General features: G+C 37.0%; 1 protein-coding gene across 1 annotated transcript; it reads left to right on the top strand.

Moving 5' to 3' along the window:
• Positions 1-89: 89 nt before the first annotated feature.
• Positions 90-3,534, top strand: LOC145010803 (neurofilament light protein). The gene is made up of 3 exons (XM_078969351.1): positions 90-1,538; positions 1,944-2,630; positions 2,725-3,534. The coding sequence occupies exons 1-3, from the start codon at positions 345-347 to the stop codon at positions 3,271-3,273; spliced, it is 2,430 nt and encodes an 809-aa protein (XP_078825477.1). The 5' UTR covers positions 90-344; the 3' UTR covers positions 3,274-3,534.
• The last annotated feature ends 12,688 nt before the right edge of the window (positions 3,535-16,222 follow it).

The raw sequence follows: 16,222 nt of genomic DNA, 5'->3' as shown, positions 1-16,222 counted from the left end.
TTTTATATGGACCAAAAATCACAAGTGCAATAATACAAACCATAGAGACTACTAATGTTAAAGACTAAATGGGTGAGTTTGGGAAAACCAGAGGGGCAAAATGTGTAACTAAAAAACTGAGAGAAATGTAAAATGTCGATAACAAAGATCAAGAAGTGGGAATAGGGAGTCCAAAGCAGTGGTCGTTTGAGTTTTGATCAGAGAGTTGGGCAATTTGATTATACCAGAAGAATTAATCTGCAACTGAGACTGTGATACATCTGAATTCCCTTCAATTTTCTTATTGATTGAAAAACCGTCTGGAATCCGCCGGAGGGATCGCAGAGACTGGCACCGGCGTAGCCATGGATGATATGGAGGATTCTTTGTTCGAGGGTATGGTCCTTTTTGACCCTTCTTCATCATCCTCTTCTTCTCAATTGCCAGTAGATGATGATAAGAAGCAGGATGGTGCTGTTGAACTACCTAATCATCGTGAAATTAGTCAGCAACCTCCTCAATCCCCTACTTCCGCCGCCACAACCACCGCCGGAGCTTCATTTGAGCCCCTGGATGAAAATCTCTTCTCGGATCTAACCCTCGTACAACCCCAATCTCAAGAAGATGCCTATTCCTCTCTCGACCCTCCTCTTTCGCCGTCATCATCATCATCGCGCAGTACTACGGATGTTCCCACATCAACATTTGCATCGCCATCACAATTGTCAACCGCCATAGATTCCACCAGTGTTAGTGATAGTAGAGGAGTTGCCACCCCTGCCCGATCGCTCTCATCACAGCTTTCCTCCACCAGAAAGAAGAAGAGAGCTGGTCTAAGGATCGGATATGGTAGAGCAGCCCAGTCACAAGATTCCACCATTGATGCTGATGATACGCAGCCACAGATCCGTCTCCCATCTCCATCCGTGCCCCCCTCTCCATCACTTCCCATTGTTGCTGCTGAAAAAAATCTTGAACCAGGAGAAGAAAAGCAGCAAATCCTTCCTGATTCTGGAAGTGGTTCCGTTCCAACTGTGGCAGAAGCAACCACCTCAGCAGTTGAAGAACGGATCAAGATGAATGTGGCCATTCCCAATTCAGAGTCCGTGGATTCTATATTGAAGAATACACCACAAGAAGAGATGATTACAGAAGTGCAAAGTAGGGAGAATTCAGTGGAGTTTAGATACGACCAAATTAAGAAACAGATTGCTGACAAACTCAATGGTGCTCACCAAGCAGTAGCTTCTGTGTCAGCCAAACGCAAGGAATCCATTAGGAAGAGAAGGAAAGCAGAGGAGGAGCTGAATCTTGCATCTGCAAAGCATAAACAAATGGAGAAGGAGCTGGAGGAAGCTGTGGAGTCTGAGGATTTTGAGACTGCAGAAAGGGTCAGTGATAGTCTTGCATCAGCTGAGAGGAACAAGGAGCTTCTTTCTGTTGCCTTGAGAGATGCTGAAGCAGACTGTGATGCCATTGATTCCAAGATGCAGGAGGCTTTGGAATTGCAAATTGTAACCGAAGAGGAATGTGCAGCTCTGCTGCAAAGCTTTGTGGTGGTAAGTTTGCTATCTTTTTCATCAAATATATGATCTATAAACCTATTTTGTTTGTTATCCCAAAACTACAATTAGTTTTGTTGCCCAATCACTTGTATGTTTACAGTCTGCCCTTGATTTATACAATACAATTGTACATTCTTCCATTGGGGTTTTTATTGACTTAATACATCAAAGACTCTTTCTATCTTTAGGATAAGGATTGTTAAATAAAAATCTATCTGGTTGGTGTTATTATATGTAGAGATGCAATCCTCACAACTGATGATTTCATTATCTGATCTTGTTATGATGCTCAAGAGATCCAATTGTTTCTTTGGTGTGATTTAGAAACCTAGTTTTTTTTTTTTACTGTTTTCCTAATTCTTTCTCTTAACCCTAATTTGGAACAATGGTTTATCTCAGGATGCTGATCATGAAGCAGATGCTGTCATCTCAAATGCTGAAACGAAAACTTCAGAAGAAATGGAGAAATGGATTTCATTATCTGAAGCTTTAGAGGTGAAAAGAATAGAAATAGAAATCGAATCACATGTTCTATCAGGAACACGGCAAGTGTTAGATGATTCCATAGAACAAGTAGTCAAGGAAGACAAAGAAGAAAGCAACCTCCTTCACAACAAGAAGAACATATTAGCAGAAGAACTGCAGGAATTACTATCTTTAGTAAAACAAAAGGAATCAGAAATAGCAGAAAACGATTCAAAGATCGAAGTTATTGAGAAAAAGATAGCTGATGTAACCTCTAGCTTCCAGGAAGCACAATCAAGCCTTCATTCAAAGTCCAGTGTTCTTCAATCAAATCTTTCTGAAATCGAATCGGATCATGAATCTTTATCTAGAAAAAAGAAGGAAATCGATGACTTTCTTATTCAAGAAGAAACCAAAGGTTCAAAAATCAAGGAACTTAGCCGAATTTCTGCAAATGAAGCTGATATGTATAAAGAAGTTGTAAACCTGAGAAAAAGTCTAGTAAATTTCATCTCAAAATCACGCGAAGAAAAAGCAAGATTAGCTACAAATGAACAAAAGTTATTTGATGATGTGCAAATCTTCAAACAAGATATTTCTTCTGTAAGAGCTTCACTTCAGGTTAGTCACAAACAACTTTAATAGTTGCTTATGAAATAAAAAGTTAAAAGAAAACCATATAAACTTTTTATTTTTTGTGTCTGTTATGTTTTAGGATCTTTCATCAACAAAATCAGGAACCCAACAGGAGATTGAATCATCAAAACAGAGGCTTATGTTCATAGACAAAAGAATACCAGAATTAGAATCTGAAAAGAAAGTTGCTGCAACTGCAAGAAACTTCAAGGAAGCAGCAAGGATTGCAAATGAGGTAAAGACACTGAATCTTGAAAAGGAAACTTTACAGACTAAAATAGAGGAAGCTGTTTCTGAGCTTAAGAAGATAGAAGATGATATCAGTGAGAGTGTGGAGAGGCTAAAGGAAAAAGAAGAGAAGATTTTGAATATGGAAAAGGAATTGGAAATGGTGAGACACCAAAGGTTGCTTCTTGTTGGCAATGGTGCTAGAGGTGATAGATTGGCAGCTATGGAGTTTGGTGATGTTGAAGAAGGTGAGATTCTGTTGAAGGAAGCTGAAGCTAGAAAGATTGAAGGGAATTGTGGTAAAGAGGAAAGTGTTGTTATTTCCATGGAACTTGTTTCCAGTCTTGATAGGAATCAGCTAGCGGAATTGGTGGCATCTATTCAGATTGTGGAATCATGATGTGATGCAATGCAATGAAAGAATTTTTGTTTCTCATCATCCCAATTTTAGTGTTGGTATTTTTCACTTCAAATCTTTTCATTGAATTTTTGTTTGTCTGTGAGTTCTCTACAGTGTGTGTGTTGTATTTAAACCATTGAACTTCTTTTCATTTTCTATTTTTTTTTGTCATACAATAGTGTGGAGGGAAGTCACCTTTCTTTTTGAGGTTGTAAGAACTCGAATTCAATTCTTAAATCAACTTTCAAGGCTTATTATGTATATGTTAATGATTTAATGTGCATGTATGTACTTATAGTCGAGTTTTGATGTATAATATCTACTTAAACTATATAATGAGCACTTACTTATATGAAACATTAGCCCACAATGAAGAATGCACACTTTGTGAGACCTCCATATTCCTATACTTCTTAATCGGTCAACATTTAAATTCATACAACAAAGTTGGCTTTACAGCTACCATATAGAACTTTCCCAAAGATTTTCAGTGGAACCTTCTTGTCACACAAAACTCCGGTTATCCTCCACTTCCATTTCAATAGACCCTCTTAACATTTCAAACTCTTGGATGCAATTCTTCTATTTCACGATCTCTAACCAACTATCTCTCTTTCATGTTCCTTTAGATGTTGGTATTTATCTATTTTCCATATTGTAATTTTCTTCGGGACTAACATACATGGATTGAAAATATTAAGTCAGTAAAAGATTGGTAACTATGCAAATTAATGCCATGGATTGGCATTTGGCTTGGTTAATAAGTCTAAATACAAATTAAAAACAATTTACTCCTCATCTTTATCCATATCGATATTAAAGGTAACTTGGTGGAGTTCTCATAAGCTACTTTAGTACAAATTAGTTAACAAATATCATATTTTTTCAATGTTTTGTTGGATAAACATAATCTATATTAGTGTACATTACTGTATTATGTTTTACGTTGTATAGTTCATAGTTTTAGTCTAGTTTAGTAGGGCTTAGCATGTACACTTTGTAACACTTATTTATTTGATAAATATCACAAATCCTAATTATGGGAAAATATTGTCCTTAAAATGGTAACAGAGCACCTTTGATCTTAACCCGAAAAACCTACAGCTCCATCCCACCGACGACTGCCCTTCCTTTTTCTCCGTCGTTCATCTCAATTCCTCTGCCCTCTCCGTTCGTCTTCTTCTTTCTTCTTGAAAATGGGCGACAACAACAACACAATTAAAACCAATCTCAAACACAACATTATCATGGACATTAAAGCCTACGTGTCTCTCCTCCTTGATTTTAATCAACTCAACTATGATGATTGGCAGGTTCTCTTTGAAACTCACTGCAAAACCTTTGGTGTAGCGGGCTTTCTAGAAGCAGTGGCGGATCTAGAAAAAAATATTATTGGGGCCATCTTATATAAAAAGTTAAACAAATATTTGAAATTTTGAGGTTTTTTAGGAGTTCATTCTGTTAAAAATATTACAAAAATAGGTTTTTCAGCAAAAATGGATGTCAAAAGGGATAATTTCAACAAAAGATGATTTTTTTAAGAGTTGTTTTAGTAAAATGGGGGGTCAATGGACCCCCCCCCCCCACCCTCTTATTACAATGTGCCTCCACTACTATCTCGAAGGCACTTCAACCTCTATTGGTGCTAATGATACCGAGATCAAAACTCAATTCATGAGTCACCATGTGGATATATGAGACACTCATCCAACCGCTTCTCACCATAGTCCTTAAAGATGACTCTACGACTCATGATGTTTAAATGGCCTTCAAGCTTTATTTTTAGGAAATCAAGGATGCCAATGCTATTGAACTTGACAACAAACTCAGCTCATTGACTTTAATCAACTCAACTATGATGCTTGGTGGGTTATTTTTGAAACTCACTACAAAGCCTTAGGTGTAACGGGCCATCTCGAAGGCACTTCAACCTCTATTGGTGCCAATAATACATGTAGGATCGAAACAAAATATAAGTAAGAACAAGGTTTTTCACAAAGCTTAATTGGTGCTTTCGACCCACAAGTAGAGTGAGAAGGCTCACCTTTGATAGAAGATAACTGAATTGCACACTCGAGCTGTTGCTAACACGACTCGTCACATTAGACATAACTCAATAACAACCCTAATTAATAATCATGGTTTAACCTACGAATATAAAAGATCCGGTATGCTCAAGAATCATATTAAAGTGATATTGCTAATTAACATATAACACTAAAGGGTCACACTAAGAACTTGATATGATTGATTATTTATTAGAAACTGATTTTAATAAATATTCAATTAACTCTTATAATTAAATTGAAAATTATTTATTTTTAGGAAATAATAGTTTTCATTAGCAAGTAACATTATATATAATTCATATGGTATGAATTAATAAGTCATGCATAACATTTTGGACTAGATAAATTCTTTTGTATTTTACCAAAAAGTTAAAGTTTATATTTTATAAACTTGGTTTATGAAATATAAAAGGATTTTTGTGACATCCCCAATTTCACGGCTAGAAAAGACCGATTTGTTTATGCTTTGTTTTATAAAATCAGAGTAATCATTTAATTAAAAGAGTTGTGGAATTTGTTCCTAAAATAAAATATGATAAAATAAAATTTATCAAAGCATTTCTTAAAAAAATGTATTTTCATTAAATAATAAAATCTTGGGATGTCATGTTCTAATACAAACCAAAAACATAAACAATATAAAATCGACATTACAATAATTATTTATAACTACTGATCTATAATCCAAAATCTTTCGTCAAGTCCACCAAACTTATACCATTCAAGGTTGCAAAAAACGCTCGACCTTAGCTTGTCGGTGGACTGGGGTCAAGGGATTAATCGGCTAGGCGGAGATTAATCGGAGGATTAATCGGGTACCATTAATTGCTAATTTATTAAATTTTAAAAAATTAAATATGACTAATATCATACCAAAGTTCGTAAATACCACTAATATGATAACAAAATAGATTAATATGATTAATACAACACTAATCATGCTTCAAATAGTTTCCACTGAGATAAAACTTCTTCAAAATGTAAAATTTTCATCGATTCATAATGTTTCACTCATTATGTATGCAGGTATTAATCGCTAGGCGCCCTCTAGTCGGTCGAGTAGTGCCTAGGGATTAATCGGAGATTAATCGGGACCTAGTCGGGATTTTTACAACAGTGATACCATTGTGTCATTACCTGTAATGCAAAGAAAACTGAGTGGGTCAAGCTTGAGAGCTTGGTGAGCATATAGGGTTTTCAACCCACAATAATATAATTATTATATTTAATCATCAAACAATCAACCCAATTACCCATACCCATTATCCTCGTTTAATCTTCCCTAAAGATATTATCCTAAGGGTCATCTCCTATATCATATTTACCTCTCATCTCCTTACATCTTATTTCCTTATATGTTTGTTCCTAAGAACGTTTCCTAAAGATCATCGCCTACATCGCATAGACAATACTAATTTGGGGATCACTCACTCAATATGTGTCTAGTAAGGGTTAGGGTATCATCGCATGATTACGCAGCCACAACATCGTCTGGACTCGTAAATCATAATAAGGGTTAGACTATTATCGCATGAATACGCAACCACAACATCGCCTAGGCTCGTATTTCATAATAAGGGTTAGACTATCATCGCATGAATATGTAGCCACAACATTGCCTGGACTCGTAATTCATTACCTATCTATCATCACCTAATTATCATCACCATTATATCCTCACATATCTCTTATCACATTATTTCATTACACACTAACTATTTCATCTACCCATGTTCTACCCAACATATTTGTAGATATAAATTACATATACAGTTAAAAACTATTTAAAAACCTATATAAAACATTTATTCAACATACATCTCATGTAAACAACAATATATAAACACATAACACGTATTTCATAGCAAATACTTCATATCTATGTGTTAGAAGAAAGTAACTACACACTCACTTGATTAGACGATTCTCGGACAGTACTACGGCTCGTAAAGTAGTATTCTTCAGTAAAACTGGAAGATCTTTACACACCAGGCTTCTCGCAGGCAGAGCTTCGGCTCGGAAACTCTTTTCTTCTTGGGATCTTCAGGCTTTAGGACTTGCTTCGTGTCTCGGGATGATATCGGGGCTTCAGAGTTATAAAATAGGGCTTAGAGAGGGTATTGGGAGTGGGAGAGAAGAGATTGAGCAACCAAACTCGGTTGCCCCTTGAGTTCTATTTATAGGGCCATTTTTCTAGATTCACATCGTGAATCTCAAATATTCACGTCGTGAGTTCAATAGTCATTAGGTGCGTCATCGCAACTTGCGTTTATCAGGCTCCAGAAGTCATAAATACTGAGTTCACGTCATGAACATTGTATTCACGTCGTGAACTCTGACAGTTTTGGGGTTTCGCGCCCCGAACTTCAGAAATTCATAACTTTCGCATACGAACTCCATTTTCGACATTCTTTATATCCACACGTAGGTGAGATTATGCTCTACAACTCTCATTTAAAATTCGTCGGCTAATTTTGAATTTATTTTTACTATATTTTTATTATATTATTTTTAGTAGGCCGAGACTAGAAAACTCCGTTAGAAATCCATAACTTTTTCGTCTGACGTCAGTTTTCGTCTGTCTTTTTACCGTTAGACTAATATTGATGAGATCTTAGATTCTCGTTTAGATCATTTCGGCTAGAAATCACTCGATCTCATATTCGAACTTCGGGCTGCATACTGTTAATGTTGAAACTTCGAAAAATCATAACTTCTTCATACGAAGTCAGATTTAGATATTCTTTTTATGCACGTTCTTGGTTTAACGTATTCTAAGACTTTCATTTAGATCGCTAAGACCAAATATCATTCTAACGTAAATTCACTATTTACGTCGCGCTGTATCGTGTTGGTTCTGCTGCGAAACTTCGACAGATCATAACTTCTTCGTTATAACTCGGATTTCAGTGTTCTTTATATGTACGGAATCCTTGTAACATATATTATAACATAGTTAAGATTAATCAATCTAAATAATCTTCCATCAAAAAGTCATTTTTTATGTTTATCGTCTCTAAATTGACTAGTCCGGATCTAAGGGTGTTACAATTTTGTCTTCTTTTGACATTATAATTTCAAAATATGGCTAGACGAAAGAGAGTATGAGCTCTTCATTTGTTTAATGAAAAGAACACTCTTCTGAATAGACAAGCATAGGCAATATGATTCAAATAAGGAGTGATGGTCTTTTGATTAATTTATTCAAAAGAAAGGCACAACTTGAAGCATGGGAACACATAGGCTTTAGGGGCATGGGTTCTTAAAGTGTTAAGAACTTATGGACCAAAGATTTTCTATATAAGGTGAGGCTTTTATTATCTTGTCTTAACCCGTGCAAAAATTCAAAATTTGTTCTCTTCTTCTCATTCGCTCTAGTTTTGTTAAGACCACATGAAGATTACTTGCTTCTTGATGCTCTCTTTATGTTATTATTTTGATAAGAACATAAAGCCTAGAAGTCTTAAGAGTTTTATACAAAAGAACTAGCATTCTACATCAAGTTGATTCTTTGTTGGTGTCTATAAAGTTCTACATTCTTCATCAACTTCCAAGCCTCCCAGGAGGATCCAAAGAACTACAAAGATTGTAATGTTCTCCATCTTCCTCTTTGGTGATTGTTTTCTTTCCAAACTTTGCAAGAAGATCCTAAGTGGGTTTAACTTGTTTATGTTATTCAAAAATGATTAAGTCTTCTTTTGCCTAAATATTATGTTTTTGAATAAAAACAACAAAATAATGGTGCAAAACATAATTTACCCTACCAAGGGAAAAAGACCATTTTTCCCTCCTACATATGGCCCAACAACCAAAGCCCAAAACTCCCTAGTGACCCAAGTCCCAAAATGTCCCAAAAAAGTTTCCTAAGCATACGCCTTGTTACGCTCATCATACGGCTCAATCTTGGAAGACTTATGGGGTTTACTAAGCATACGCCTTGTTACTTAACAGGCGATCAAAACTCTATTAAGGTCTTAATACATGTAACACTCTATTTCGAATAGTTTCATAATTCGGGGTCGTGACCCGAAGATCAGTTATCATAAGGCTTCAGGCCTAGGGGGAAGAGAGATTTAGACCCCTTTGGATATGGGTAATGTATATTAGGTGATCCAAGGTTCGGTTGGTTCTTTGGAGCGCGAGGGTATAACGGTAAAGTGATAGTTCGGGCTTTTCACGAATTTTGGATTTAAGTTTGGAAAGTTTTAAGACAAAGGAGAGTTAATATGATTGTAGAGCCTCTCATTAAATTTCCGTGGATATAAGGATTGTTGAAATCGGAGTTGAAACGAAGAAGTTATGACCGTTAAAAGTTAGAGCGGTTTTGGGTTAAGCCGCGTACGTTGGGCGTACTCAACTTGTACGTACGGTGTACTAGGCATTTCTGGAGTACGCTGGGCATACCTAGAGTACTCTGGGCATACACAATCAGTGTCCAAACCCTATTTTCATGGTTTGACCCTATTTAAGCTCCTTAACTTCCCTAAACTCATTCCATTCTCAGCATCCACCTCTCCAGCACCCTTTCTTGAGACCCTGACCCTAGATTAAGCCTTGTAAGCAAAAAGAAGGTGTTTCTAAGTGCTTTGGAGTGTTCGTGGTCCACCTTGGAGAATAAGAACTCATTGAAGAAGTGTTGGTTGTATTAGAGCTTGTAGATCCAGATTTTGTTCACCTTGATATTTCTTCTAGAGGTATAAACCTTGAATCTTCATGATACTAGATCTAGCTAGTTTTTGGTGTTATGAGATTTTGGTCATTTTAGTTCATAAAGTTTAGATCTTGAAAGTTTGTGACCTTGTTATGTAGGGCTATAAACGAGCTGAACGTTCAGTGAACTGTTCTTGAACCGTTCGGCAGGAAGTTCGCTTATGTTCGTTTATTTAGTAAATAAATGAACATGAACACAAATTCTTATTCGTTTAATTAAACAAACAAACATGAACAATGATCTCGTTCGTTCAATTATGTTCATGAACATTCATTTGTGTTGTTCGTTTACATTTTTTTATATTCGTTCATATAAGTTCTTTTAAAGTTTATATATGCTTAATTATATTTGATTACATTACTATATTATATGTTCATATATATTTGAATTTTGTTTGTTTATCTTTGTTCATTTATGTTTGTTCGTTTATGTTCGTTTAGTATGTTCACGAACATAAACGAACAAACATGAACAATGTAATTTGTTAAACGAACGCACATGAACAAGAAAACATGGTTGTTTATCCGTTCATGTTTGTTCATTTGTTCGGATAACTTAAACGAATGAATATATATACAAGCCCCGTTCGTGTTTGTTCGGTTCGTTTACAGCCCTATTGTTATGTATAAAGTTGGAAACTTTATCCATCTAAACATCATATTGATTCAGATCTAACGGTTGGAGACTTGAACTTGATGTATTAAGTTGAAAAATATGCATTTTTGGTCCCTTTGAGACTTAAAGACTAGATCTTCGTTCTTTTGATCATTCTATAGATAACGTTGGAAACTTTATCCGTTATGGAGTTATAACGTCCCAAAATTTTCAACAGATTTAAACTTTTCAAAACAGCCGATTTATTCAAAGAAGTGTTTACAAAAACCATTGTTTCCAAAACATTATTAAAATCAGAGTCTCCCAAGATCCAATCAGTCAGAAAACCAAGGATGTGTACAGTCACGCCTTCGCCTTGCCACAATCATCTAAAGTACCTGAAACAATAAATTGAAACTATAAGCATGAAGCTCAGTGAGTTCCCCCAAAGTACCACCACATATACATAACAAATAACAACATGCATACAAACCATTCAGTCTGATTGGAGCACCGCATCGGCCTACAGACTTTCTAGACCGCTCACAGAACCTTCAACATGACTAGACCGCCTCACCGGGCCTTCATCTTATTTGGACCATTCTCTGGGCTTTCGGCATGACTGGTCCACCTCATAGGCCTTTAGCCTATCTAGGCTACCCTGGGTCGCTTGGCCTTTAGCCTCCACTAGTTTGCCTTAACCTAACTGCAGATAACATATCAACATATACATAACATATAAACATATAACCAGTCAGCAGACAATAATCAGATCTAACAGATCACTACAACATAGAAATATTTTATATACCATGATATCGATCTAACAAATCACTACCGCATCACAACATATTAAATATCAACAATCCAGGGAATTCATAACCGTATGTACTCAGATGTGAGATAGGCACCCGGACAGGTGATATTACTCTAGAACCACAACCAAACAAGGAACATGTCAAAGAGCCTAGATCAAGAGTCTTCAGTCTATCCTACATGACTATATACAGCCTCCAAGGCATCCCTATACTAACATATAACTAAAACCAATGCGCCGACATTGGTGTCTACAGTGAGGCGAAACTCACTTCTCGATTTGATCAATAGTTGATGAGGTCCCAACTCCAAATCTCAGCTGTAGCCGTCACCTCCAAATGGTGTCAAAAGGTGGTGTGATTTTGGATCTAAAGAGCTTCACTCCTCTAAGATGGTCTCCACTTCTTTCCTTCTTCTTCAAAGGCACAAAAAACACACACTCAAGCATAGAAATGCTTTACAAGACGGACTAAGGTTGCAAAAACGTGCTAAGAGGATGGAGACTGAAGAAATGAGGGGAAATGAGGCTATAATGGGGTTTAAATATGAGCCAAACCCTAAAAAATAGTGTTTTCATGTCTGGCACGTACACCTTGCGTATAGAAGTGTGCCTAGTGTACTAGGGTGCTCCCTAGTACTCTCAACATACACACGTACGCATGGCGTACTCCCCCAAAACCCAAATTATGAAAATGCCACTAGAGCCCTCATTGCACTCTTTCTTTTACTTAGGGACCAAAATGCAATAAAGCTCAATATAAGGGTCAACAATGAAAGTGCCTCAAAATCAGATGTTACAATTCTCCTCCACTTAACTTAGACTTCATCCTCCAAGTCTACTGCAGTAATAACCCATGGTAGTGTTTCCATATCTCCACCTCGGGTCACTCAGACAGTCCTCCCTAGAACCGATTCGAACTAAAATTCAGCTCATTCAGACGGCTAACTACCCATACCATCCTTGACTTACAAACTTTCATCATTGGAGAAACCATCACAACCTTCCCAAAATACGGAAATCCAATACCTCAACTGACTCTTAAGCAAGCAAAACTATCTCGGAACGCAGTTATTATGATATATTTACCATATGAATAATACAGAACCCTCCTGACCATGACTTACCTTGCTGATTCCACTGGGGAATTAGGACTCCTAACTGTTCTCTGTTGTTGAACACTTCATCCGAAAACAAGGCGGCCCACAACACGAGCCTCAGCTAGATAACCATTGTCGTGAGGCACAATCAATGTTATGACTCAAGTTTTAGGAACCAAGTTAGAGTTCCAGTTATGACTCAAGTTTAGTTGTTAGGTACTCGTTTTTATAGGAAAGGAGACGGCTTGATCGCAGCGCATCACACTATGGTTTTCCGTGCATGAGATCTTTGGGATTACACTCTGATATTGTTTTATGATAACTTGTTTTGATTATTTCTACTTTGGTTTTGACAGGACATGATATTATGGATCTTTTATTATACTGATGGTTTCTTTAATAACGTGTTTAAAAATGAAATTTTTGGTCTGTATTTTTGGGATGTTATATAATAATAACCTTCGGCCCTCGCAGGGGAATCGATACCAAATCAATAGAGTATCTCTTGTTGAACAAGTTCAGGACACACCAGCGATAAACCCTCGAAGAATTCATAGAACGATCACCAACAATCTCGAACTCCAACGAATAATCCAAAATCCTAGAATCATCACTAAACTTGTGACATCCCCAAAATATCAGCCAGAAAAGACCGATTTTCATTTATGCTTTTAAAATAAATTCAGAGTAAATCCATTGGATTTGAAAGAATTGCGGAATTTGTTCCCAAAAACAAAACATGATAAAACAATGTTTACCAAAGCATTTCATAAAAGAAATGTATTTTTCATTATATAATCAAAACACGGGGTGTCATGTTCCGATATAGACCAATAAGCATAAACGATAACATTACAAGTCATTCAACAAATATTTACATATACAGACTTGTAAACAAAACAACTTGATGGTTCATCCATCTTACGCCCTTGCGCCACTTCCTGTAATACAAATAAAACTGAGTGGGTCAGGCTTGGGAGCCTGGTGAGCATATAGGGTTTTTCAACCCACAATTAATAATTAAATTAACTATTATCAACCAACAATAACTCAGTTACCCATTCCCGTTATTCTCACTTTACGTCCCTAAAATAACTAACACAAGGGACCTAATCTAAGAATATTTTCATCGGGGTGACAACACATGCTGCGGGGGTTCCTCAGCAATATAAGTCAAATAAGGCAACCATGAGGGGGATGGAATAGAGCGAATGAACACCCAAGTTCATTAACACCTACAGGTTATGAGCCTGCTAGCGTTCCACTAGACTGTCTAGAAAAGTCTGTGGTCGTCATCTAAATTCCTCTAGATGACTGGATCAAAACAACAACGAGGCCTCTCATCTGTTTATTACACACCAACTATCTACCCATGTTCTACCCAACATATTAGTAGATAAAAACATACATTTTTATACATATTTTCAAAACCTGTATAGCATGCTTGATCAATACATTTTCCATATAACAGATGACGCACACACACATAACACGTATTTCATATAGAAATAATCAGATCTGTAAGATAGAAGAAAGTGAATATACATTCACACACATAACAACAAAATATACACATAACACGTATCTCATATAAAATACTTCATAATTATACGTTAGGAGAAAGTAACAACGCACTCACACGTATAAACAACAATATACTTAATACACTCAAACCATACTTGTATTATTATTGCGTTTATGAAAGGTAGTATACACTCACTTGATAAGAAGATGATTAGACAGCACTACGGCTTGCAAAAATAGTAATCCGCAGCAGATCTGGAAGATCTCTACAAAAATCGAACTTCTCGCGGGCAGAGCTTCGGCTCGGAAACCGCACTTCTCGGGATCTTTGGGATCTCGGGACTTGCTTCGGGACTTTTGAATATTACTGGGGCTTTGGGGTACTTCTAGCACGCAAATCGAGGTAAAACGGGAGAGAGAAGAGAGAAAATAGCAATCCTAAACGACTGGCCCTTCAAATCTATTTATAGGGCAATTTTGGCCCTTGCCATGTCGTGGCAACCTTTTTCCATGTCGTGGGCTTGGTCGTCACTGCATGCGTCATCCCAAGTTGCATCTGGGGGCCTCCCGGAGTGTCAGGACACTTTCCACGTCGTGGCACTGCTTGCCACGTCGTGGTCTCTGACAGTTTTGGGGTTTCGCGCCCCGAACTTCAGAAATTCATAACTTTCGCATACGAACTCCGTTTTCGACGTTCTTTATAGCGCCGCGAAGGTGAGATCATGATCTACAAGTCTCGTTTAGACTCCATTGGCTAATTTTGACTTTATTTTTAATATATTATAAGTATATTACCTATATATTATTTTTAGTAGGTCGGGACACGAAAACTCCGTTCGAAATTCATAACTCCTTCATCTGAACTCCGATTCCGTCCGTCTTTCCGTCGTTGCACTACTATCGATGAGATCTTCAATTCTCATTTAGATCACTAAGGATAGATATCTATCTACCTTAAATTCACTATTTACATCGCTCTGGGTCGTGCCGGTTCTGTCGCGAAACTTCGACATGTCATAACTTCTTCGTTATAACTCGGATTTCGGCATTCTTTATATCTTCGGAAACCTTGTTTTAACTACTACAACATTATCTAAAGATATCGAGTTTATTTTACACTTAAATTTTGACACTTATTTTTATTCTTAATTAATCAAACCACATAATTAAGCAATTAAGCACAAAACACATAATACTCAAATAATACACTTCTATTATTTCAAAACGAGTTACAAAGGTTAACCTAGACCATTACAAAACTTCTTGCTAATCGCAAGAGATTTAAAGGATCGGGTAGCACCCAAATTAAATAGAACATAAGCAGTCATACCATTGACTAAGAAAGTCCTTATACATGATCAGATTCAATATAAACATAAGTAAGGAAAGCAATACAAGAGATGTAACCTAATTGGCTTACAACAAATACAATTCATGGGCTATCTAGAATATGGGATAAATATATAATATACACTAATACACCCCCCGCAGTTTGAGCGGGATCACGAGAGCAAACCCTCAAACTGGACAAATAATTCGTAAAAAGTGAGATTAGGAGGCCCTTCGTGAAGATATTTGCATACTGATGACTAGAAGGGACATATAAGACACAAACTTGTTCGGCGGAGACTTTATACTGTACAAAATGTATATCAATCTCGACGTGCTTAGTTCATTCGTGTTGGATGGGATTAGTCGATAGGTAGACCACATTATGTTATTGCAATAGACAATGGTAGCCTTGGTCAGCGGGTAGCGAAGTTCCTGAAGAAGGTTGCGTAGCCAACATGTTTCGGCTACAACATTAGCTACACCCTTATGTTCCGCTGCAATGCTTGAGCGAGAGACAATAGCTTGGCGTTTTGAAGGCCATGAAATTAAGTTGTCGTCGAGATAAACGCAATAGCCACTAGTGGAGCGACGAGAAGCCGGACATCCTCCCTCCCCCATTTGCATCAAAGTAAGCAGTAAGGCTCGTAGTGGAGAAGGGGTGAATATAAAGACCATCATCCAGAGTACCCTGAATATACCGTAGAATGTGCTTGGTGTATCGCGGGGGTCATACATGTAGAGAAAAATCTGCTAAACAGAAAATACAGTATCTGGACGAGTGAAAGCCAAGTACTGGATTCCACTC

The sequence above is a fragment of the Lactuca saligna genome, chromosome 8, assembly GCF_052625555.1.
Source record: "Lactuca saligna cultivar CGN05327 chromosome 8, ASM5262555v1, whole genome shotgun sequence".
NCBI lineage: Eukaryota > Viridiplantae > Streptophyta > Magnoliopsida > Asterales > Asteraceae > Lactuca > Lactuca saligna.
The sequence above is the reverse complement of the archived record's forward strand: the minus strand, read 5'-3'. Positions and strand labels throughout refer to the sequence as shown.